Source organism: Rhinoderma darwinii, chromosome 2, assembly GCF_050947455.1.
Source record: "Rhinoderma darwinii isolate aRhiDar2 chromosome 2, aRhiDar2.hap1, whole genome shotgun sequence".
In the NCBI taxonomy this organism is placed as follows: Eukaryota; Metazoa; Chordata; class Amphibia; order Anura; family Rhinodermatidae; genus Rhinoderma; species Rhinoderma darwinii.
Window position 1 is genome coordinate 332,332,540 of NC_134688.1, and position 26,013 is coordinate 332,358,552.

The following is a 26,013-nucleotide window of genomic DNA, read 5'->3' on the forward strand; positions in this document are numbered from 1 at the left end:
AGTCCTGTACATGTGATGTAATAGTTCAGTGACAGTCCTGTACATATGATGTAATAGTTCAGTGACAGTCCTGTACATATGATGTAATAGTCCAGTGACAGTCCTGTAAACGGGATATAATAGCTCCGTGACATCACAAGGAATATGCACCTGTGGCACTAGCTCAGCGACAGTGTATATACCCTGTGCATTTGATACAATAGATCAGACAAGAGATAAAGAGGATTTCCCACAGCAAACATTTATGACGCACGAGTTGATGTCTCACTGGGGCAGTCGGCTGGCACTCGCTCAGCAGTATCCGAATAACCTATTCACTATAATGGAGCGACTGTTCAGCACAATCACCTCCACGCCGGGAATGGGGGACTCTGGCACCCCTTTTCTCGGATCAGTGGGTGCTGCAGCAGTCAGGCCCCCACAATCAGACAATTGCAGTATTTCCACGGAATACATCATAAATGTTTACCGTGGGAAGATCTCCTGGCACAGCTGGCAGCAGAGCTCAGGGAAGAGTGAACTTGGCAGTGACAACGTGACCTGTGCACTTGATACAATAGCTCAGAACTGCGGGCAGTGTTTGTTACAAGAGCCATAACCGTGAGGGTGCAGACGCAGATTCTTACGCAGTGAGCGGTTGTCGCCTGTCACACAGCCGGGACACACAAACATAGCAGATAAAAACAGAAAGTTTCGTACACGTAATGTCTTTGCCGTCGGTGTAGGGGAGGAGGGCGGAGAGTCCGACTGGGAGATTCTCGATCTCGTGTAATCCTTCGATCGGCTGAACAGGGAGGACATCGCGCTTCCTGGAATCTGGTCGCTTCTTCCAGAGTTGAGTGGCCGCAGAGTAGAGATCTCCTCACGACAGCCACTGTATACGGGAAGCTGTAGTCTCCAGCTGCTGGACTATCCCGCCTGGGAGGACGATGGAAGCGCTGGACGAGCCCCGGATAGTGGAATTACGAGCACGTCCAGAGCATTCCAGGCGCTCAGCATTTTACTGGAGAAGCCGGGAACACACAGCAAGTACAAACACAGACATGTAGGGCGGCGGGCTCCTCTTATGGGCATGGTGGGAGGGGCTGTGTCTCGGCGGCATCCTGGGAAGTCCTGCACCCGACACTGACGGGAACTGATAGAAACTGACCGGACAGGTAGCCTCTTGGACTTTTTCTTGAAATATTCTGACAAAATAAAAGCTGCCCTGTGATTGGTTGTGATGGACAACAAGGCCAATTTTAGGGTATGTTCACACGCACAAGTAAAAACGGCTGAGAATTAACCCCTTAATGACCGGGCCTGTTTGTACCTTAATGACCAAGCCAGATTTGTCAAATCTGGTATGTGTGACTTTATCAGAGAATAACTCTGTGAAAGTTTTGAATCTCCAAGTAATTCTGACATTGTTTTTTCGTCACATGTTGTACTTTATTTTAGTGGTAAAAGTAGACTGATACAATTTGCGGAAATTAATAAAATGGAAGAAATTTTGTAAAAATTACAATTTTTCCCTATTTTTAACTGCAATATGTCACATATGTACACACATACTGTACAATTTTTTTTAAATAAATATATATATCCATCTCTCTACTCTATTTTGGCAGCACTTTTGAAAAAATAAAATAAATTTTCAACAATTTAGAGGACTTACTAATTGAATAATAATTTTATACATTTTGAAGTACATTTTGTTTTCCTGCACCAAGCCAGGTTTTCAGAGGCTCATAGGTCTGAGTGATGGAAACCCCCACAAATGACCCCATTTAGAAAACTAGACCCCTTAAAGTGGCTCTGTCACCAGATTCTCAAACCCCTATCTCCTATTGCATGTGATCGGCGCTGCAATGTAGATAACAGTAACGTTTCTTTTTTTTTTTTTTTAAACGTTCATTTTTGGCCAAGTTATGAGCTATTTTATATATATGCAAATGAGGTTTGAAATGGAGAACTGGGCGTGTTTTTTTCGTTATGTCCAACTGGGCGTGTTTATGTGTATGACGCTGACCAATCAGTGACCAGTCAGCATCATACACTCCTCTCCATTGATTTACACAGCAGCCACATAAACAGAGATTAACGTTAATCAAGTGTCCTGATAATGAATACACATGATCATCCAGCCTGGACGTCATGTGTATTCAGAATCCTGACACTTCTGAATCTTTTCTGTGAGACTCCGGCAAGGGAAGCGAAATCTCGCGAGATTACGCGTGGCTTGCTGGAATCTCAAAGAAAAGATTCAGAAGTGTCAGGATTCTGAATACACATGACGTCCAGGCTGGATTTCATGTGTATTCATTATCAGGACACTTGATTAACGTTAATCTCTGATTATGTGGCTGCACATCGCTGCTGTGTAAATCAATGGAGAGGAGTGTATGATGCTGACTGGTCACTGATTGGTCAGCGTCATACACATAAACACGCCCAGTTAAAAACAATACACGCCCAGTTGGGCATAATGAAAAAAAAACGCCCAATTTTCCATTTCAAAGCTCATTTGCATATATATAATAAAATAGCTCATAACTTGGCCAAAAATGAACGTTTTTTAAAAAAAAACAACGTTACTGTTATCTACATTGCAGCGCCGATCACATGCAATAGGAGATAGGGGTTTGAGAATCTGGTGACAGAGCCTCTTTAAGGTATTTATCTAGGGGTATAGAAAGTATTTTGACCCCACAGTTTTTTGCTAAATTTAATACATAGCAGGTGAAAAAAAAATATAATTTCACTTTTTTTCATAAAAGTATCAGTTTGAAGACCGATTTCTTTGTAAAGCAACCATGAGAATGAAGAAACACCACAAAATCTATCACCCTGTTTCTCCTGTTTTCAAAAATACCCACATTGTGGCCCTAATGCGCTGCCTGGACACACGGCAGGGCCCAAAAGGAAGGGAGCACCCGGAGGCTTTCAGGACTCATATTTTGCTTGAAAATGTTTTAGGCCCCACTGTACATTTGGAGAAGCTTTGAGCTGCCAGAACGATAGAAACGCCCCATAAATTACCCCATTTCGAAAACTAGACCCCTTAAGGTATTTATCTAGGGGTATAGTTAGCATTTTGACCACACAGGTTTTTTGCTAAATATATTGGAATTAGTCTGTAAAAATTAAAATGAACTTTTTTTCTGAAACAGCATAGAAATGTTTAATATTTACAAGGAATAAAGAAGTTGGTAGAGGAGACCTCCACTTTTTGATTGTTAAATTAAAATAAATTTGGTTTTCCCTCCATGCTCAGGTGTACACCACCTATTGAATTGAAGAATTGATAGGAAAGGGGAGAGGAGGAAAAGGAGCGTGGAGGGTTAAAAGTCGCCTTCAATTGTAATATATTGATACCGACTGGAATAAGATCAGAAAGATTATGTTGTGCAATGTCCCCTATTTGTTATTGCCACGTTGTAAAGTATAATAAATTGTTACAATGTGTAGTTGCGACTTATATCTGATTCAACAAAGTAGAAAATCTATTGGTTACATTCACTACTTTGGTGAGGTTAGAAGAGGTAGTGCTGCAAGGATAATAAGTATGTGTGAAATTCCTTGCATAAGCACTCCGCAAGAGGTTGTATTCAGATTCTGTGAGCAGCTGCGTATTGCCTGAATGCGTTTTTGGTCTTATTCCAATTAGTTAATTCGTTATACTATGGTGCAATTCGGACTGTAAATTATGTAGATAAGCAGTTGGTTTGCTGGTGCGTTTTATATACAACGCTATTGTTTCAATCCTCGTTGGATATGCACCTCGGTCAGCATTGTGAATAAATAGTATCTATCATAATAAACTGCCTTCAATCAGGCGGCAGTCTGCACAGGTAGACAGGCTCTGTTTAAATTGTGAGCATTACTTGATAAATTCAATTATAAGATTTGCTGGTTGTTTGCTCCAGCAAATAATCAGGATGTAAGCTTGTCAGAGCCACGGCAGCTCAGTAGCCTGTGATGATATTATCACCACGTTCGTTCGTTCCCCCTTTGTGCGGAGCGAACTGACAGCTCAACACCCTGTAGTGATGTTACCACTACCTCCGTTCGTTCCGGGTTTGCAATGGACGAACTGATTGCGGTAAGATTAGATTTTTAAATTTTCTATTACTAATCTTGCCCTCTATAGTCGATAATCTTTCCCTATTTCCAGGGTCGGTATAGTCCCGACGTCGAGCAAACAACCAGCAAATCTTATAATTGAATTTATCAAGTAATGCTCACAATTTAAACAGAGCCTGTCTACCTGTGCAGACTGCCGCCTGATTGAAGGCAGTTTATTATGATAGATACTATTTATTCACAATGCTGACCGAGGTGCATATCCAACGAGGATTGAAACAATAGCGTTGTATATAAAACGCACCAGCAAACCAACTGCTTATCTACATAATTTACAGTCCGAATTGCACCATAGTATAACGAATTAACTAATTGGAATAAGACCAAAAACGCATTCAGGCAATACGCAGCTGCTCACAGAATCTGAATACAACCTCTTGCGGAGTGCTTATGCAAGGAATTTCACACATACTTATTATCCTTGCAGCACTACCTCTTCTAACCTCACCAAAGTAGTGAATGTAACCAATAGATTTTCTACTTTGTTGAATCAGATATAAGTCGCAACTACACATTGTAACAATTTATTATACTTTACAACGTGGCAATAACAAATAGGGGACATTGCACAACATAATCTTTCTGATCTTATTCCAGTCGGTATCAATATATTACAATTGAAGGCGACTTTTAACCCTCCACGCTCCTTTTCCTCCTCTCCCCTTTCCTATCAATTCTTCAAGGAATAAAGAAGAAATTGCACCACAACATTTGTAAAGCAATGTCTCCCGATTATGACAATACCCCATATGTGGTAATAAACTGCTGTTTGGACCCACAGCAGGGCTCAGAAGGGAAGGAGCGCCATTTGGATTTCTGATTTTGCTGGAATGGTTTTAGGTGCCATGTCGCATTTGCAATGCACTGGAGGGACCAAAACAGTGGAAACCCACCAAAAGTGACCCCATTTTGGAAAAACCTTCAAGGAATTTTTCTAGGGGTATAGTGAGCATTTAGACCCCACGGGTCTTTTGCAGAGTTTATTCGAATTAGGGTGCGAAAATTAATATCAAAATTTTTTCCACTAAAATGTTGCATTTTCTAATTTTCACAAGGGATAAAGGAGGAAAAAAAAAACATTTTTTATAAAGCAATTTCTCCCGAGTACGGAAATACCCCACATGTGGTCATACGTTTTTTTCATTAGAAATGAATTAACCCTTTCAGGACTGATCCATTTTTTGCTTTCTTATTTTAGATTTTCACTCCCCGCTTTCCAAGAGCCATAACTTTTTTCTTTTTCCATCAATAGAGTGGTGTGAGGGCTTATTTCTTGCGGGAGGAGCTGCAGTTTTTTTTGGTAAATTTTTTTGGTACGTAAAAAGTGATTAAAAAGTTGTATTACATTTTTTTTTTAGAGCTAAGGTGACAAAAAACCAAAAAACAGCGGGTTTCAATTATTACATTTTCTTAAGGTGTTCACTGTGCAAATTAAATAATGGTATATTGTAATAGTTCGGACTTTTACGGACGTAGCGATACCAATTTTGTTCATTTTTTTACATTACTTTAGAAGAAAAATTGTAAAAGTTGTTGTTTTTTTTTAACTTTAAAAAAAAAAAAATTCTCACTACTAATAACTATAATTCTTCTACACATTTTATTAATCAATCCCCTTAGGGGACTTGATCCAGCGATCATTGGATCGCTGGTACAATACACTGCAATACTAATGTATTGCAGTATATTGTTATTCTTACAGGCTTCTGTAACAGAGCGATCGCTGTACCTGTCCGTTAGTCCCGGTTGTCAGCTGTAATACACAGCTGACACCCGCAGCGTATGGAGCGGGCTCAGCACGTAAGCCGGCTCCATACATCAACCCCCGCACCATGACGGGCAATTAAGTCATAGTGCGCAAAGGGGTTAGTGCACAGCGGATGGTTCAAAGTGAAAATTGCAATTTTCCACTGATATGCCATTTTAGTGCATAATATTTTGTGCCCAGTTTGTGCCACTGAAGATAAATACCTTATAAAATGTTAAGCGGGTTCTCTCGGGTATGGCGATGCCATATGTGTGGGCGCAAACTGCTGCTTGGGCACGCTGCAGAGCTCAGAAGGGAGGGAGCGCCGTTTTGCTTTTGGAGCGCAGATTTTGCTTGGTAGTTTTGTTTGGGGTTTTACTAGTATTTCAGTTTATAATGTGGGGGTATGTGTAATCTGTGCGGAGAACATCCGGGCATAATAATGGGGTAAATAAATAATAATTCATAGATGTGTGGCCGGTGTCGCACTGATAAATGGTGTCGGATGTTACCCGCTTTTGGAACACTCTGCACATTTTGCATCGCCATATTCTGAGAGCCAGAACTTTTTTATTTTTTCACCACCGGAGCTGCGTGAGGGCTTATTTGTTGCGGGACAATCTGTAGTTTTCATTGGTACCATTTTGGGTTTTTTTTAATCACTTTTTCTAAAAAATTTTTGCAATCCTGACCAAAAAACAGGAATTCTGACACCGTTTTTTAGGTTTTCTTTTTGCGGCGCTCACCGTACGCTATAAATGAAATTTTTACTTTATTCTGCGGGTTGGTACGATTACGGCGATACCATATGTATATAGGTTTGGTCCTTTTTTTTAGCGTTTGCACAATAAAATCACTTAAAAAAATTTTTTCTGTCACCATATTCTGAGAGCCATAATTTTTTTATTTTTTAGTCAAAAAAGCTGTGTAAGGGCTTGTTTTTTGCGGGACGGATTGAAGTTTTTATTGGTACTATTTTCGGGTACATGCGACCAAAAAAATTGCGATTCTGTCGTAGTTTTTTATTGATTTTTTTTGGGGTGTTCATCGTGCGGGAAAAATAACATTAAGGTTTTATGGTTTGGGTCGTTACGAACGCGGTGATACCAAATATGTGTACTTTTTTAACGTGTTCATTTTTTTTCACTAATAAAAGTCTTATTATAGGAAAAAAAAGCATTTTGTGTTTATATAACTTATAACTTTTATTTTTACACGTTTTTTGAAAAAAAATGTATTACTTTTTTTTACTTTTTTTACTTGTCCCACTAGGGGACATTTAGACTTGCAGCTTTGATCGCTGCTAGAGTACATTACACTACACACGTAGTGTAATGTACTCTAAGGGTATGTTCACATGCTTATCAAAAAACTGCTGTAAAATACAGAGCTATTTTCAAGGGAAAACAGTCCCTGATTTACAGCTGTTTTTTATGCATCAGGTGTTTTTTTTATGCGTTTTTTTACGGCAATTTTTGGAGCTGTTTTTCTCTTGAGACAATGAAAAAGGGCCCCAAAAACCGCTCAAGAAGTGGCATGCACTTCTTTTTCATGGGGTGTTTTTTTACGCTCCGTTTTTAAAAATGGCAGCGTAAAAACCGCCTTGTGGAAACGGAATGTCGTATTTCCCACTGAAATCAATAGGCAGATGTTTGGAGGCGTTCAGCCCCCGTATTTTCAGCCGTTTTTTAGGGTGTTTACGGCCCGAAAAATGGCTGAAAATAGGCCGTGTGAACATACCCTTACATCTAGAGCCATTTTTCATTGTGTCAATAGAAAGACAGCTCCAAAAACGGCAGAAAAAAAAACGAATAAGAAAACTGCTGAAAATCAGGGGCTGTTTTCCCTTGAAAAAAGCTCTGTATTCTACGGCTGTTTTTAGTTTGCCATGTGAACATAAAAGAAGAATCTTGATATCATATATTATTTTATCAAAATATGTTTATTAGTAGTTTAATACACATTAATACAAAAAATACAAAAATAACCCCCCTCCCAAGTATATACTATAGACATATAAAATATAATTAAAATTAAACCAGGTGTCATATGATCCAGTACCAAAGGTAATAGATTACTAGTTCTAAGGGTATGTGCACACGTAGTGACCAAAAACGTCTGAAAATACGGAGCTGTTTTCAAGAGAAAACAGCCCCTGATTTTCAGACGTTTTTTGAGCAACTCACGTTTTTCGCGTTTTTTACGTCCGTTTTTGGAGATGTTTTCATTGGGGTCTATGAGAAAACGGCTCCAAAAACGTCCAAAGAAGTGCCCTGCACTTCTTTTGCCGAGGCTGTATTTTTACGCGTCGTCGTTTGACAGCTGTCAAACGACGACGCATAAATTACAGGTCGTCGGCACAGTACGTCGGCAAACCCATTCAAATGAATGGGCAGATGTTTGCCGACGTATTGTAGCCCTATTTTCAGACGTAAAACGAGGCATAATACGCCTCGTTTACGTCTGAAAATAGGTCGTGTGAACACAGCCTAATAGTAAATCCTGACACACTATAGCATACACCCTGAGATGGATAGGAGACTGTGTGTATATATGCAATGACAAAATCAGGACACTGTAAAAAGCTATACTTCAATATCGCTGCACTGACAAGTCACTTCAATTGCAAGGGTACTAACAATAGTGCTTAAATATGATGCAAGAAACCTATCAGGAAAAAATACATAACTATTGATAGTTATAAAAGGTAAACTATACTATATACTATAGGTTGCGAAACGCGCGTCGAGGTGCTCATTGTCCAGGTGTCCTACCTTACATTCATCATGTCCTCCACAGGTATAGTTTACCTTTTATAAACAGAGTGACAGGCTCGCGCTGACAGCTGTCCTAGACAGCTGTCACTCCAGCCTTGCCGGTCAGCGGACCATCGCCGCTGCTTTCGGCAATTAACCCCTTAAGTGCGGCGACGGATTGCCGTCGCCGCATTTAAGTGGTTTGAAGCACATCGGCAGCACCCACGAAGTGATCATGGGGGCTACCGATGCTTGTCGTGGCAATCGGAGGTCAGACAATGACCTCCGGGTTGCCATGTCCGGAAGCCTCGGAGGAACAGCCTCCGGCGGGCCTCCTCGGCTTCCTGTCAGTGTGACAGTTACGTCACAATGACAGTGAGGGTATGTGCACATGAGAACTGGCTTTTACGTCTGAAAAGACAGACTGTTTTCAGGAGAAAACTGCTGCGTCGTTTCAGACGTAAAAGCTCCTCCTCGCATTTTGCGAGGCGTCTTTGACGCCCGTAATCTTGAGCTGTTCTTCATTGGCTTCAATGAAAAACGGCTCAAATTACGTTTCAAAGAAGTGTCCTGCACTTCTTTGACGAGGCAGTCATTTTACGTGTCGTCGTTTGACAGCTGTCAAACGACGACGCGTAAAGTACTGGTCGTCGGCACAGTACGTCGGCAAACCCATTCAAATGACGTATTGTAGCCGTATTTTCAGGCATAAATCGAGGCATAATACGCCTCGTTTACGCCTGAAAATAGGTTGTGTGAACCCAGCCTGATACTATAAAAAACAGCTCCAAAAAGTCTCAAGAAGTGACATGCTCCTTTTTAGGGTATGTTCACACGGCAACGCCAATTACGTCTGAAATTACAGAGCTGTTTTCAGGCAGCTCCTGAATTTCAGACGTTTTTGCATGTACTCGCGTTTTTGCAGCGTCGTTTACGGACGTAATTGGAGCTGGTTTTCATTGGAGTCAATGAAAAACGGCTCCAATTACGTCCCAAGAAGTGACATGCACTTCTTTGAGGCGGGCGTCTTTTTACGCACCGTCTTTTGACAGCGGCGCGTAAAAAAAAAGCCCGTCTGCACAGAACACCGGAAGACCCATTGAATTTAATGGGCAGATGTTTGCAGACCGTTTGGAGCCGTTTTTCTGGCATAATTCGAGGCGTAAAACGCCTGAATTACGTCCGTAAATAGGGCGTGTGAACATACCCTTACACTGCTTTTTTTTTTACGCGCTGTTTTTTAAAACAGTGGAGTAAAAAAACACCCTGTCTGAACATAACGCCGTATTTACCATTGATTTCAATGGGTAGATGTTTTGGGGCGTTCAGCTACCGTTTTTTCAGGTGTATTTTGAGGCGTTTATGGCCTGAAATATGCCTGAAAACTCTGCGCGTGAACATACCCTGAGGGTATTTTCACAGTGCTTATTTTTGGCCCGTAAACACCCCGCAAAACGGCTGAAAATACGGAAGCTGAACGCCTCCAAACATAAGGCCATTGAATACAATGGGAAAAAAGGCTCCAAAAACGTCCCAAGAAGTGACATGCACTTTTTTTTCCGCAGGCGTCTTTTTACGTGCCATTTTTGGAAAACGAGGCATAAAAAAACTCCCCGTCGGAACAGAATGCCGTATTTCCCATTGAAATCAATGGGCAGATGTTTGGAGGCGTTCTGCTACTGATCTTTGAGCCGTTTTTCTGGACGTTTACGGCCCGAAAAACAGCTGAAAACACTACGTGTGCACATACCCTTAGGCTGGGTTCACACGACCATGTTACGTCCGGACCGAACACACTGCAGGGAGCCGGGCTCCTAGCATCATAGTTATGTACGATGTACGATGCTAGGAGTCCCTGCCTCTCCATGGAACTACTGAAAACATGATTACAGTACGGGACAGTTTTCCTGCAGCAAGGCAGGGACTCCTAGCATCGTTCATAACTTTGATGCTAGGAGCCCGGCTCTATGCAGTATGTTCGTTCCGGGACTTGCGGCCGAAATACGTTCCGTCCATTACGGACGTAAAATGGTCGTGTGAACCCAGCCTTATTGTTAAAATTAGGCTTTTTATTTGTTGTGTTATTCTGGGAGGAAAATCGCATCTAAAACAATTGAAGTTTTTAGTAAAATTATGCTTATTGTTTATATGATGTTTTTGTGGCTTTTTTTTTTTTGTTGCAAAAAAGCCTGTTTTACTACCTGCGTTTTTACCATTGCAAATCCACATTATTTTACAAGAAACGCATGTGTCTATGTGGGTTGCGTTTTTTGTAACACTACAAAAAATGCAAGACACATGCGTTTCTTATAAAAAAATAAAGAAATAATGGAAATCTATGGGTCAAAACTGCCACTAATGGCTGGAACAAACACCAAACCAACACTTGTTGCGATTCTAAAAATAACGCCACTGAGCCAAAAAACGCAATACAAAAGATAAAAAACACGACCTAAAAAAAATGCAACATTTGTAGTGTGTTCTATATTCCATCATTGATCTGGCTGCAGCGTTTTTTTGCTGCAAAAAACTTGTGTGTAAACCACCCTTATGCATATACTGAAGCTTCCATAACAACATTTGCCCCTATAAGTGTCTCAGATACTGATGCCCAGCACCATGCCTACCTCTGACACTGGCTAGGACCAGCCATCTGTCTCTGATGTGTAGATGTTGAGCGCCAAATTGCATCAGACAGCCGACCTCACAGCAAATGGACCAGGAAGCCAACCAGGACTAGTAAATTGGGGATTTTCTTCAATTCAGCTGATCAATTCCTGGCTCATGCATATGGCCGTATTATGAGCTATTAACAGGACTGCAAAAGAGGTGCATGAGGCCTGTACTGTACCACTGTATGTCATCATATGGTGGTACAGTATTAAAAATCTTAAAATTTTGAAAAGAAAACCACTTCGGTCCACCTTTGGCACCCGCACCTTTCTATCTTTCTCGGTTCCCGCTGCCTCCCGGGCCACTTCTTGATTACATGGTCGAAAATTACTAAAACAGCGCAGCTCACTGGCCCCTTTCTAGAGATAGGTGCAGGTCCTGTGGATATGCCGTAAATGACCCCAATGGGCAAACTCCTTTAAGGTTCGGGTTCCCTGTTCTCGCAATCTGTTGGGCCCAGTGGCGAAACTACCGCGGTATCAGCTGCTACGGGGCCCGCGGCTAAATGGGGCTCGTGCCGCCAGCCGAACGCCCCCCCCATGTGCCCAGTGGCGCCGCTAGCAGCCGTTGTGGCTGCTACATTGGTAGCGCCGCTACTATGGGGCCCGCGCCGCCGAGCCTCCAACAAGTATGGGCTGGGCGACACAGGCCCTCTCATGCTTGCATACGTCACTAGCACTGGAGGGGGCCAAATACATGCACCAGCGCGGAACATGCCCGACCATTCAGCGCCTTACAATGACACTGATTGGCTAGCGGCGTGATGACGTAATCGCACCGCTTCCATGCTTGAAAGGCCCTGATTGACGGGGCAAGTCATTCTGCCCCGCCAATCAGCGTCATTGGACAACGCTCGTTCAGCTCCTGCAGACCTGCTCAGAAGAGAGCAGATCTGCATCGCCAACGAACAGGAACGGGATCATGTGAGTATGTAAAGGTTTGTTTTACTTTCTCATAAAACTGTGAGTGGCATTATCTATAGCGGGGGCTCTATCTACAGGGGGGGTCGTCTATATGTGTGCCACTATCTACAGGGGGGTCTATATGTGGGGATGTGGAGCACTATCTACAGGCGAGTCTATATGTTGGGCACTATATATAGGGGTAGCTATATGTGAGATTATACAGGGGTGGGCTATATGTAGAGCACTATCTATAGTCAAGCTATTTTTTATGGTACTTTCTATAGGGGTGGGCTATATGTGGGACACTATATACAGGGGAGGGTTACCTGTGGGGCACTAGCAACAGGGTGGCTATATGTAGTGCACAGTCTACAGGGGTGGCTATATGTGGGACACTATATACAGGGGGAGCTATATGTGAGACACTATCTACAGAGGTGGGCTATACATGGAGCACTATCTATAGGGGAAGCTATATGTAGGGCAGCACGGTGGCTCAGTGTTTACCACTATTGCCTTGCAGCTCTGGAGTCCATATGTGGGCACTATCTACAGGGGCTTCTATGTAGGACACTATCTACAGGGGCTTCTATGTAGGACACTATCTACAGAGGCTCTATGGGGGTCACTATCTACAGGGGGCTATGGGGGCACTATCTACAGGGGGCACGATGTGTGTGTGTCAGTGTATGGTACGATTATAATCAGGGACACAGTGTATGTCGCTATTATAGTTAGAGTTGCAGTGTATTGTGCTTTATTATATTTAGAGGTGTTGAGAATTTTAACTTGGTTTATAGGTGCAGAAATGTTTTAAAAGTGAGAAGCTGAAGACATCTGAGCGGAAAACTTCAGAAATGGGTCATGGCCGGTAGAAATCCATCATAGATGTCTGGACCGGAGGGAGAAGAAAAGAACTAGAATCTGAGACGTCACCGGTGAGTCACTTAATGTAAATGTTTATTCTGCCTCTAATCAGTATTGTAGTCACTGTGTGATCTGCAGTGAGATAATGGTGGTATGTTTTTTTTTTGTGAAACGGCATCTCCCAGCATATTCTTACCATTGTTCGGGTCATGCTGGGAGCTGTAGTTTTACGCTGTACAAACCTATGCGGCAGGGGTTGCACTAAATTGAGCTGTATTTGTACTTTTGTTGTACATATGTACTGATCTTGGTTCTGATGCTGTATGTAAGTACTGAGCTTGGTCCTGGTGCTGTATATATGTATGAGATTTGTTTTGGTGCTGTATATATATATATATATATATATATATATATATAGTGAGTTTTGTTCTGGTGCTGTATATATGTACTGAGCTTGGTTCTGGGGTTGTGTTTATGTACTGAACTTGGTTGTAGTGCTGTATTTATGTACTGAGGTTGGTTCTGGTGCTGTATTTATGTACTGAGGTTGGTTCTGGTACTGTATATATGTATGGGCTTTGTTCTAGTGCTGTATATATGTACTGAGCTTTGTTCTGGTGCTGTATATATGTCAGAGCTTGGTTCTAGCACTGTATTTATGTACTGAGCTTGGTTGTAGTACTGTATGTATGTCAGAGCTTGGTTCTGGATCTGTAGTTATATAGGATATATTTATAATAACAAAATTGCAGGGCAGATGGAATTGTTCTCAATTCATTCTATATTTAATGGGAATCTGTGAGGTAGTTTTAACCCATTGAACCGCCACCATGTGGTAATACATGACCTGACAATATTTCCAAACATTCCCTTGTGTGTTTTTTTCAGATGCAGCAAAATCCTTAAAATTCACTTTTAAAACGGCACACACTATATGCTAATTACTCATTAGAGGGTCATGGGGCGGTGCCGCTATCCTGAAGAGTCACATAGTCCTGCCTCCAAACCCACCTTTCTATGTTTGAGTGACATCTCCCTGGCTGATACAACTTTCTCGGATGCGCCATTGCCTTGTGGCACTATACACAAACGGGGGCTGTGTGGCACTATACACAAGGAGGGGGGCTGTGTGTCACTATAAACAAAGGGGGGCTGTGTGGCACCATACTCAAGGGGGAGCTGTGTGGCACTATACACAAGAGGGAGCTGTGTGGCACTATACATATGGGGGAACTGTATGGCACTATTTACAAGGGGGGGGGCTGTGGCTCTATCTACAGGGGGCTGAGTGTGGCGCAATCTACAGGGGTCTATGTGTGGCACTTTCTACTAAGGGGGGGCTGTGCTGCACTTTCTACTAAGGGGGGGGGTTGTGTGGCACTGTATACAAGGGAGGGGGGCTGTGTGGCACTTTCTACAGTGGGAGCTGTATAGCGCTATTTACAGTGGGGTCTTTATGCCGATATCTACAGGGGGGCTGTATGGCACTGTCTACAAGGGGGAGGTGGGGGTGCTATCTACAAATGTGGTGTGACACTGTCTAAGCGGGGCTATATAGCACTGTCTACAGGGGGGCTGTATGGCACATTCTACAGGGGGCACTATTTATAAGGGGGGCTGCTTGTGGCACCAGGGGGGGGGGGCACCGGTCAAGAGTTCACTATGGGGCCCAGTCTTTCCTAGTTACGCCCCTGGTTGGGCCCTCAGTGATCAGACAATTATCACCTTTCCTGTGGGTAGGTGATAATTGTTGATTTTGGGAATACCGCTTTAAAGTGAAACTGTCTGCTCTCCTGTCTGTTTTAGTAAACATTTGTTCTAAGAAAATAGGTTCCAAAATTATGAGGAATACAAGTATTTACTAAGGCAACATTCACACGAGCGTATCTGATTCACGAGCGAGAATCTGGTTTGTGTGTTGCGTTATGCATCAGTGTGCTTTGTGAGTGGCATGCGTTATTCACGCAGTCGCAAAGCACACTTTTTTTAAAATTATTTTCAATTGAATTGATGCGCAAATAACGCACCGCACACGGATTTACATGGTTTTCACGCACCCGTTGACTTCAATGGGTGCGTAGGTGCGTGAAGACGCACCAATATAGGACATGTGTTTCACCGCCTGGAAGAACGATTAAAAAGTAGTTTATTAGTTAATTTCATAAAATAGTGGCTCCCATCGACCAAATATGCACCCCTCAGTGACAATACCCCCATTGATGTTTTTGTAAAGGTAGTGGAGGACCAACTTAAATTGATCAATCATAAGGAGCACGGCTCTAATTTTTCCAGCAGAGAAATGGCAGCCTTGTTATCCCTAGAGAGGGATGATGATATCATTATTAAACCCTCGGACAAAGGGGGGAACATAGTGGTTATGAACCGATCACAATACAGCAAGATGTGCTACGACATCCTGAATGATCGAAAGTGCTATGGGGTCTTGGCCAGTAATCCAATGATCACCTTTAAGGACAAACTTAAAAATATTCTTGGTCCAGCAAAAACAGATAACCTCATAAATGATAGGGAAATGAACTTCATGCTGAAGGAGTTCCCACTAACGGCAACATTTTACAGCTTACCCAAGGTACACAAGGGGTTGCACCCTCTCAAGGGTCGCCCCATAGTTTCGGGGATTGACAGCCTCACTCAGAATGCGAGCCTGTACCTTGATCGGGTCCTCAGGCCATTTGTGGTGTCCCTGCCATCATACGTGAGGGACACCATGGATGTGCTGAGAAGACTTGAGGGTATACGGTGTGACGGTCAGACATTTTTGGCATCTCTTGATGTGGAGTCCCTATATAGCTCCATTCCACACAACAAAGGATGTAGAGCTATTGAACACTTCCTGATGGATAAAGGGGTACAATATCAGGCCCACAATGAATTCGTGATTGAATTACTTAGGTTTGTCCTAGAACACAACTTCTTTCTATTTGATCAAAAGATCTACCACCAACTCAGAGGAGTGGCCATGGGTAGTCCATGTGCACCCACTTTTGCCAACCTTTATCTGGGTTGGTGGGAAAAGGAAGTTGTGTTCAGTGAACTGATGGACAAATGGTCATCATGTATTTTACTCTGGATGAGATTCATAGATGATGTCCTCATCCTATGGACAGGGACCAGGGAGGAATTCAAGGAATTTGTGGAGATCTTGAACGCAAATGAACTAGGCCTTTTCTTCACATCCGATATTCAGGATACCAGGATTACCTTCCTGGATATCATGATATCCAAGACGGATACAGGACTGTTGGAGACCAACATGTATCGCAAAGAAACGGCGACCAATAGCCTATTACGGTGGGAAAGTTGGCATCCAACCAACCTGAAGAGAGGGATACCAAAGGGCCAATATCTCAGGGCACGGAGGAATTGTTCGACCATCACGGACTTCAGGGTATCCGCACGTGACCTCGAGAATAGGTTTAGGCATAGGGGATACCCTAGGGAGGTGCTTAGAGGGGCATTTCAGAATGCACTGGGATGCAATAGAGATGACCTGCTCAATCCTAAACCAAATGAAACGCATGAAGAACCATTGAGGGTTATTGGTACCTTTGACTCGGCGAGTAGAGAGGTGAGGGAGGTCCTCAAACGATTTTGGGGCATATTGAAGGCAGATCCTGATGTGGGGACCCTTGTTGGGGACGCCCCGCTCATTACCTATAGAAGGGGACGGAATCTCAGGGACCGATTGGTCCATAGCCACTTACAACCGGTTACACAATGTGGCACTTGGTTAGACAATAGTGCTAGAGGGACATACAGATGCGGAACATGCAAAGCCTGTGTGTCGATATTATGCAGCAAGAATTTCACGAGTACGCAGACTGGCAAAACCTTTGATAACAGGTCATTCATAAATTGTAAAACAAAGGGCATTGTTTACCTCATGACATGCAAATGTGGCCTGCAATATGTGGGCAAGACCAAAAGGGAATTTAGGAGAAGGATACGGGACCACATTGGGGACGTCAGAAGGAAAGTGGACACCCCTGTATCAAGACATGTGTGGTCCTGCCATGACGGGGATGCTACGACTCTTGTGTTCCAGGGTATAGAACAAGTGAGACCCCTCCCTAGAGGTGGGGACCTGGATAGGAAAATACTCCAAAAAGAGGCAGAATGGATATTCAGAATGCAGACTATCAACCCGCTTGGAATAAATGAACAAATCTCCTACGCATGTTTTCTTTAACCGCATCACCTGAATATTGGTCTGGTTACCCAATAATGTACCGTATATCTTATTCCAACACATCTATGTCTGCTATTCATATGTCCTTATGCACACTGTGCGTTTCCGATCGCGTTTTTTATCGCGTTTCATCGCGCGTTTTTGGTCATGATTCTCCACTAGGTCTATTGCTGGCTCTTAACACAACAGGTTCAACACCCTATTATCCCACCTATGACACCGCTATCGCTGGTTATATTTGCCATAGGTTCGCCATGGGATAGGTTAATATGAGCTACGAAGTTAATCCGGGCGCTGTACCCTCCCGTGGATTATTCGGTAATATATGGCCGCGTTCTCCTTATCTATTCCGGTCCACGATGCCCTGGGACATTATTCCTTGTGATACCGGGCGTATTTAGGATACTATAAGACACATGTGGTGTCACAGTTTAGCAGATAGTCTTTGAACAAGACGGTCCTCCGTACTTTTGAGTCCCTCCTCCTGCATCCACACGGCCTTGTCTGATCACAGGGCCTTGTGCTACCATTATATTCACACGATGTATTTTTGTTTACTGACAACCAAGGAGCCGCGTCTAGCATCCCCTAGTTACCATGGACGCTTTGATCGTCCAGCAACCCTCCTAGGTTGCTAGGTTCCCATGACGCCGCCTCCGGCACGTCACTGGTTGGCGTGTAATACGCGGATTGGCGGCTCATTCAGGGGAAGACCTTTGGAGGGCGGGCTCTCAGCCTTTTAAGTCCTGAGGATCTCCGGCGCGTGTACGGCCAGTGTATCAGAGCCGTGCATGCGTCTGGAGGTTACGAATCAGCACATAAACAGTGCTATCCAGTGCTGCAAAATTGTTATCATTTCACTACTTTTGAATTTAACGAGATTTGAAATAAATCTACTTCTATCAATCCCTGAGGAAGCATCACCGTGTATGTGATGATGAAACGCGTAGGATTTAGATAGACAGTTATCAATGGCAAAGATATAGCGTTATTTATACTACAAGCAGATAGGTGGTGTTTTGGGTGGAAAGGAGACATCAATCACTCTATACCACCTTTCTTGTCGCTAATCACTTGCTTAAGCCTGGTCTGGTATCAACGGCTGGTAGAGCCACTATTTTATGAAATTAACTAATAAACTACTTTTTAATCGTTCTTCCAGGCGGTGAAACACATTTATTACTGAACGACATTCATTACCTATTTTTCAGTGAATCTACTATTTATCTCAATTTAGTGGGGATGGCAGGATTCCTGACGAGTGACATTAATACGGATAAATGGTTTACAGATGCTAGGGAGGTCTTCTCAGATAAAGAACTGATACCACAATCCCAAAATCTAAGTATCACTGCCTCTTTCCGACATCTCACCAAAACATATAAAGACCACATTAGATCCTGGTGGGAAATCCAAACCCTAGAGACATATATCAAAAACAAAATTGTTCCAAGAGGCCTGAGGATTTCCCTTATCCCTGCGGTGAGGGTTCGCTCCCCTGAGCTTCTTAAAAAGTGGGAGAAAGAATCGATCGAATCCTCACTGAGGTTTATGGGAATCCTCTTGGAGGAAGAGCACAGTAGTTTGGCACGTAGCAGTCAAGAATTAAAAGAGTGTATTACTGCAGTTAAAAAATTCAATAACAATTCAGAATTTGAAAGAAAAGAAGCGGTGTTACAACAAACAATAGAGAAGTTCACGTGTCACATTAAAGAAAGGAAGCATTTCCAATTTGTACGTGACACGGTGGACTTCAAAGAAGGAAGGATATTTGACTATAGTGCCAGGACTGGTGCACCTCAGGAACCAGATACTGATCATTCCTCATCGGAACAGGAACAATCAGACACTGAGTTTGGTAGGATTCCACCCAGAAGAGGTCAGGGAGGTAACGAGACTGGTAGATACCAGACTCGTCAAAATTTCAGAGGCAGAAATAGAGGAAAGAATCAGCATCGGGGGGGTTTTTTAGCCAAGAACCACCCGATCTCGGACTATCTTCTGCGAGACAGAAGGGAGCTATAGATACCTTGGGGAATAGTGATAGACTTCAGATTGTGAACCTTTCCACACGCAATCTGACAGTAGAAGAGGTGGAGGTGCTGAGCAAGGGTCTTTCATTTGTCCCGACAAATAAATTTAACCTCTTCACGTGGGTTAAGGACCTCAACCTCTTTGCCAGGAAACTTAAGTGGAAAAAGTTTTTTAAGATGCATAACAAACGACAATGCATGGAACTGGGGATCATGGAAGAAGATCTCCCACACTTCAGACTATTAGAGGATCTATGGGAGGAGGGTCACAGGGAGGAGGGCAAGGGCCCATTCACGGAACTAAGGGTCCCATCGACCAAATATGCACCCCTCAGTGACAATACCCCCATTGATGTTTTTGTAAAGGTAGTGGAGGACCAACTTAAATTGATCAATCATAAGGAGCACGGCTCTAATTTTTCCAGCAGAGAAATGGCAGCCTTGTTATCCCTAGAGAGGGATGATGATATCATTATTAAACCCTCGGACAAAGGGGGGAACATAGTGGTTATGAACCGATCACAATACAGCAAGATGTGCTACGACATCCTGAATGATCGAAAGTGCTATGGGGTCTTGGCCAGTAATCCAATGATCACCTTTAAGGACAAACTTAAAAATATTCTTGGTCCAGCAAAAACAGATAACCTCATAAATGATAGGGAAATGAACTTCATGCTGAAGGAGTTCCCACTAACGGCAACATTTTACAGCTTACCCAAGGTACACAAGGGGTTGCACCCTCTCAAGGGTCGCCCCATAGTTTCGGGGATTGACAGCCTCACTCAGAATGCGAGCCTGTACCTTGATCGGGTCCTCAGGCCATTTGTGGTGTCCCTGCCATCATACGTGAGGGACACCATGGATGTGCTGAGAAGACTTGAGGGTATACGGTGTGACGGTCAGACATTTTTGGCATCTCTTGATGTGGAGTCCCTATATAGCTCCATTCCACACAACAAAGGATGTAGAGCTATTGAACACTTCCTGATGGATAAAGGGGTACAATATCAGGCCCACAATGAATTCGTGATTGAATTACTTAGGTTTGTCCTAGAACACAACTTCTTTCTATTTGATCAAAAGATCTACCACCAACTCAGAGGAGTGGCCATGGGTAGTCCATGTGCACCCACTTTTGCCAACCTTTATCTGGGTTGGTGGGAAAAGGAAGTTGTGTTCAGTGAACTGATGGACAAATGGTCATCATGTATTTTACTCTGGATGAGATTCATAGATGATGTCCTCATCCTATGGACAGGGACCAGGGAGGAATTCAAGGAATTTGTGGAGATCTTGAACGCAAATGAACTAGGCCTTTTCTTCACATCCGATATTCAGGATACCAGGATTACCTTCCTGGATATCATGATATCCAAGACGGATACAGGACTGTTGGAGACCAACATGTATCGCAAAGAAACGGCGACCAATAGCCTATTACGGTGGGAAAGTTGGCATCCAACCAACCTGAAGAGAGGGATACCAAAGGGCCAATATCTCAGGGCACGGAGGAATTGTTCGACCATCACGGACTTCAGGGTATCCGCACGTGACCTCGAGAATAGGTTTAGGCATAGGGGATACCCTAGGGAGGTGCTTAGAGGGGCATTTCAGAATGCACTGGGATGCAATAGAGATGACCTGCTCAATCCTAAACCAAATGAAACGCATGAAGAACCATTGAGGGTTATTGGTACCTTTGACTCGGCGAGTAGAGAGGTGAGGGAGGTCCTCAAACGATTTTGGGGCATATTGAAGGCAGATCCTGATGTGGGGACCCTTGTTGGGGACGCCCCGCTCATTACCTATAGAAGGGGACGGAATCTCAGGGACCGATTGGTCCATAGCCACTTACAACCGGTTACACAATGTGGCACTTGGTTAGACAATAGTGCTAGAGGGACATACAGATGCGGAACATGCAAAGCCTGTGTGTCGATATTATGCAGCAAGAATTTCACGAGTACGCAGACTGGCAAAACCTTTGATAACAGGTCATTCATAAATTGTAAAACAAAGGGCATTGTTTACCTCATGACATGCAAATGTGGCCTGCAATATGTGGGCAAGACCAAAAGGGAATTTAGGAGAAGGATACGGGACCACATTGGGGACGTCAGAAGGAAAGTGGACACCCCTGTATCAAGACATGTGTGGTCCTGCTATGACGGGGATGCTACGACTCTTGTGTTCCAGGGTATAGAACAAGTGAGACCCCTCCCTAGAGGTGGGGACCTGGATAGGAAAATACTCCAAAAAGAGGCAGAATGGATATTCAGAATGCAGACTATCAACCCGCTTGGAATAAATGAACAAATCTCCTACGCATGTTTTCTTTAACCGCATCACCTGAATATTGGTCTGGTTACCCAATAATGTACCGTATATCTTATTCCAACACATCTATGTCTGCTATTCATATGTCCTTATGCACACTGTGCGTTTCCGATCGCGTTTTTTATCGCGTTTCATCGCGCGTTTTTGGTCATGATTCTCCACTAGGTCTATTGCTGGCTCTTAACACAACAGGTTCAACACCCTATTATCCCACCTATGACACCGCTATCGCTGGTTATATTTGCCATAGGTTCGCCATGGGATAGGTTAATATGAGCTACGAAGTTAATCCGGGCGCTGTACCCTCCCGTGGATTATTCGGTAATATATGGCCGCGTTCTCCTTATCTATTCCGGTCCACGATGCCCTGGGACATTATTCCTTGTGATACCGGGCGTATTTAGGATACTATAAGACACATGTGGTGTCACAGTTTAGCAGATAGTCTTTGAACAAGACGGTCCTCCGTACTTTTGAGTCCCTCCTCCTGCATCCACACGGCCTTGTCTGATCACAGGGCCTTGTGCTACCATTATATTCACACGATGTATTTTTGTTTACTGACAACCAAGGAGCCGCGTCTAGCATCCCCTAGTTACCATGGACGCTTTGATCGTCCAGCAACCCTCCTAGGTTGCTAGGTTCCCATGACGCCGCCTCCGGCACGTCACTGGTTGGCGTGTAATACGCGGATTGGCGGCTCATTCAGGGGAAGACCTTTGGAGGGCGGGCTCTCAGCCTTTTAAGTCCTGAGGATCTCCGGCGCGTGTACGGCCAGTGTATCAGAGCCGTGCATGCGTCTGGAGGTTACGAATCAGCACATAAACAGTGCTATCCAGTGCTGCAAAATTGTTATCATTTCACTACTTTTGAATTTAACGAGATTTGAAATAAATCTACTTCTATCAATCCCTGAGGAAGCATCACCGTGTATGTGATGATGAAACGCGTAGGATTTAGATAGACAGTTATCAATGGCAAAGATATAGCGTTATTTATACTACAAGCAGATAGGTGGTGTTTTGGGTGGAAAGGAGACATCAATCACTCTATACCACCTTTCTTGTCGCTAATCACTTGCTTAAGCCTGGTCTGGTATCAACGGCTGGTAGAGCCACTATTTTATGAAATTAACTAATAAACTACTTTTTAATCGTTCTTCCAGGCGGTGAAACACATTTATTACTGAACGACATTCATTACCTATTTTTCAGTGAATCTACTATTTATCTCAATTTAGTGGGGATGGCAGGATTCCTGACGAGTGACATTAATACGGATAAATGGTTTACAGATGCTAGGGAGGTCTTCTCAGATAAAGAACTGATACCACAATCCCAAAATCTAAGTATCACTGCCTCTTTCCGACATCTCACCAAAACATATAAAGACCACATTAGATCCTGGTGGGAAATCCAAACCCTAGAGACATATATCAAAAACAAAATTGTTCCAAGAGGCCTGAGGATTTCCCTTATCCCTGCGGTGAGGGTTCGCTCCCCTGAGCTTCTTAAAAAGTGGGAGAAAGAATCGATCGAATCCTCACTGAGGTTTATGGGAATCCTCTTGGAGGAAGAGCACAGTAGTTTGGCACGTAGCAGTCAAGAATTAAAAGAGTGTATTACTGCAGTTAAAAAATTCAATAACAATTCAGAATTTGAAAGAAAAGAAGCGGTGTTACAACAAACAATAGAGAAGTTCACGTGTCACATTAAAGAAAGGAAGCATTTCCAATTTGTACGTGACACGGTGGACTTCAAAGAAGGAAGGATATTTGACTATAGTGCCAGGACTGGTGCACCTCAGGAACCAGATACTGATCATTCCTCATCGGAACAGGAACAATCAGACACTGAGTTTGGTAGGATTCCACCCAGAAGAGGTCAGGGAGGTAACGAGACTGGTAGATACCAGACTCGTCAAAATTTCAGAGGCAGAAATAGAGGAAAGAATCAGCATCGGGGGGGTTTTTTAGCCAAGAACCACCCGATCTCGGACTATCTTCTGCGAGACAGAAGGGAGCTATAGATACCTTGGGGAATAGTGATAGACTTCAGATTGTGAACCTTTCCACACGCAATCTGACAGTAGAAGAGGTGGAGGTGCTGAGCAAGGGTCTTTCATTTGTCCCGACAAATAAATTTAACCTCTTCACGTGGGTTAAGGACCTCAACCTCTTTGCCAGGAAACTTAAGTGGAAAAAGTTTTTTAAGATGCATAACAAACGACAATGCATGGAACTGGGGATCATGGAAGAAGATCTCCCACACTTCAGACTATTAGAGGATCTATGGGAGGAGGGTCACAGGGAGGAGGGCAAGGGCCCATTCACGGAACTAAGGGTCCCATCGACCAAATATGCACCCCTCAGTGACAATACCCCCATTGATGTTTTTGTAAAGGTAGTGGAGGACCAACTTAAATTGATCAATCATAAGGAGCACGGCTCTAATTTTTCCAGCAGAGAAATGGCAGCCTTGTTATCCCTAGAGAGGGATGATGATATCATTATTAAACCCTCGGACAAAGGGGGGAACATAGTGGTTATGAACCGATCACAATACAGCAAGATGTGCTACGACATCCTGAATGATCGAAAGTGCTATGGGGTCTTGGCCAGTAATCCAATGATCACCTTTAAGGACAAACTTAAAAATATTCTTGGTCCAGCAAAAACAGATAACCTCATAAATGATAGGGAAATGAACTTCATGCTGAAGGAGTTCCCACTAACGGCAACATTTTACAGCTTACCCAAGGTACACAAGGGGTTGCACCCTCTCAAGGGTCGCCCCATAGTTTCGGGGATTGACAGCCTCACTCAGAATGCGAGCCTGTACCTTGATCGGGTCCTCAGGCCATTTGTGGTGTCCCTGCCATCATACGTGAGGGACACCATGGATGTGCTGAGAAGACTTGAGGGTATACGGTGTGACGGTCAGACATTTTTGGCATCTCTTGATGTGGAGTCCCTATATAGCTCCATTCCACACAACAAAGGATGTAGAGCTATTGAACACTTCCTGATGGATAAAGGGGTACAATATCAGGCCCACAATGAATTCGTGATTGAATTACTTAGGTTTGTCCTAGAACACAACTTCTTTCTATTTGATCAAAAGATCTACCACCAACTCAGAGGAGTGGCCATGGGTAGTCCATGTGCACCCACTTTTGCCAACCTTTATCTGGGTTGGTGGGAAAAGGAAGTTGTGTTCAGTGAACTGATGGACAAATGGTCATCATGTATTTTACTCTGGATGAGATTCATAGATGATGTCCTCATCCTATGGACAGGGACCAGGGAGGAATTCAAGGAATTTGTGGAGATCTTGAACGCAAATGAACTAGGCCTTTTCTTCACATCCGATATTCAGGATACCAGGATTACCTTCCTGGATATCATGATATCCAAGACGGATACAGGACTGTTGGAGACCAACATGTATCGCAAAGAAACGGCGACCAATAGCCTATTACGGTGGGAAAGTTGGCATCCAACCAACCTGAAGAGAGGGATACCAAAGGGCCAATATCTCAGGGCACGGAGGAATTGTTCGACCATCACGGACTTCAGGGTATCCGCACGTGACCTCGAGAATAGGTTTAGGCATAGGGGATACCCTAGGGAGGTGCTTAGAGGGGCATTTCAGAATGCACTGGGATGCAATAGAGATGACCTGCTCAATCCTAAACCAAATGAAACGCATGAAGAACCATTGAGGGTTATTGGTACCTTTGACTCGGCGAGTAGAGAGGTGAGGGAGGTCCTCAAACGATTTTGGGGCATATTGAAGGCAGATCCTGATGTGGGGACCCTTGTTGGGGACGCCCCGCTCATTACCTATAGAAGGGGACGGAATCTCAGGGACCGATTGGTCCATAGCCACTTACAACCGGTTACACAATGTGGCACTTGGTTAGACAATAGTGCTAGAGGGACATACAGATGCGGAACATGCAAAGCCTGTGTGTCGATATTATGCAGCAAGAATTTCACGAGTACGCAGACTGGCAAAACCTTTGATAACAGGTCATTCATAAATTGTAAAACAAAGGGCATTGTTTACCTCATGACATGCAAATGTGGCCTGCAATATGTGGGCAAGACCAAAAGGGAATTTAGGAGAAGGATACGGGACCACATTGGGGACGTCAGAAGGAAAGTGGACACCCCTGTATCAAGACATGTGTGGTCCTGCCATGACGGGGATGCTACGACTCTTGTGTTCCAGGGTATAGAACAAGTGAGACCCCTCCCTAGAGGTGGGGACCTGGATAGGAAAATACTCCAAAAAGAGGCAGAATGGATATTCAGAATGCAGACTATCAACCCGCTTGGAATAAATGAACAAAT

General features: G+C 43.6%; 1 protein-coding gene and 1 long non-coding RNA gene across 3 annotated transcripts in view; one reads left to right on the forward strand and one right to left on the reverse strand.

Moving 5' to 3' along the window:
• The window catches only part of LOC142743177 (protein phosphatase 1 regulatory subunit 12B-like), a 168,880-nt gene that overhangs the window by 43,756 nt on the left and 99,111 nt on the right, over positions 1-26,013 (reverse strand). The window contains exon 1 of one of the 2 annotated variants that reach the window (XM_075853675.1): positions 700-1,140. The exons of the other annotated variant lie outside the window; for it this stretch is intronic. Within the exon in view, the coding sequence (XP_075709790.1) occupies positions 700-801 (102 nt within the window). The 5' untranslated portion in view covers positions 802-1,140. Of the gene's footprint in view, positions 1-699; positions 1,141-26,013 lie in introns of those variants that run through there. 2 annotated transcript variants of the gene reach the window in all.
• LOC142743181 (uncharacterized) overlaps positions 1-26,013 on the forward strand; it is a 116,688-nt gene that overhangs the window by 39,082 nt on the left and 51,593 nt on the right. The window lies entirely within an intron of this gene.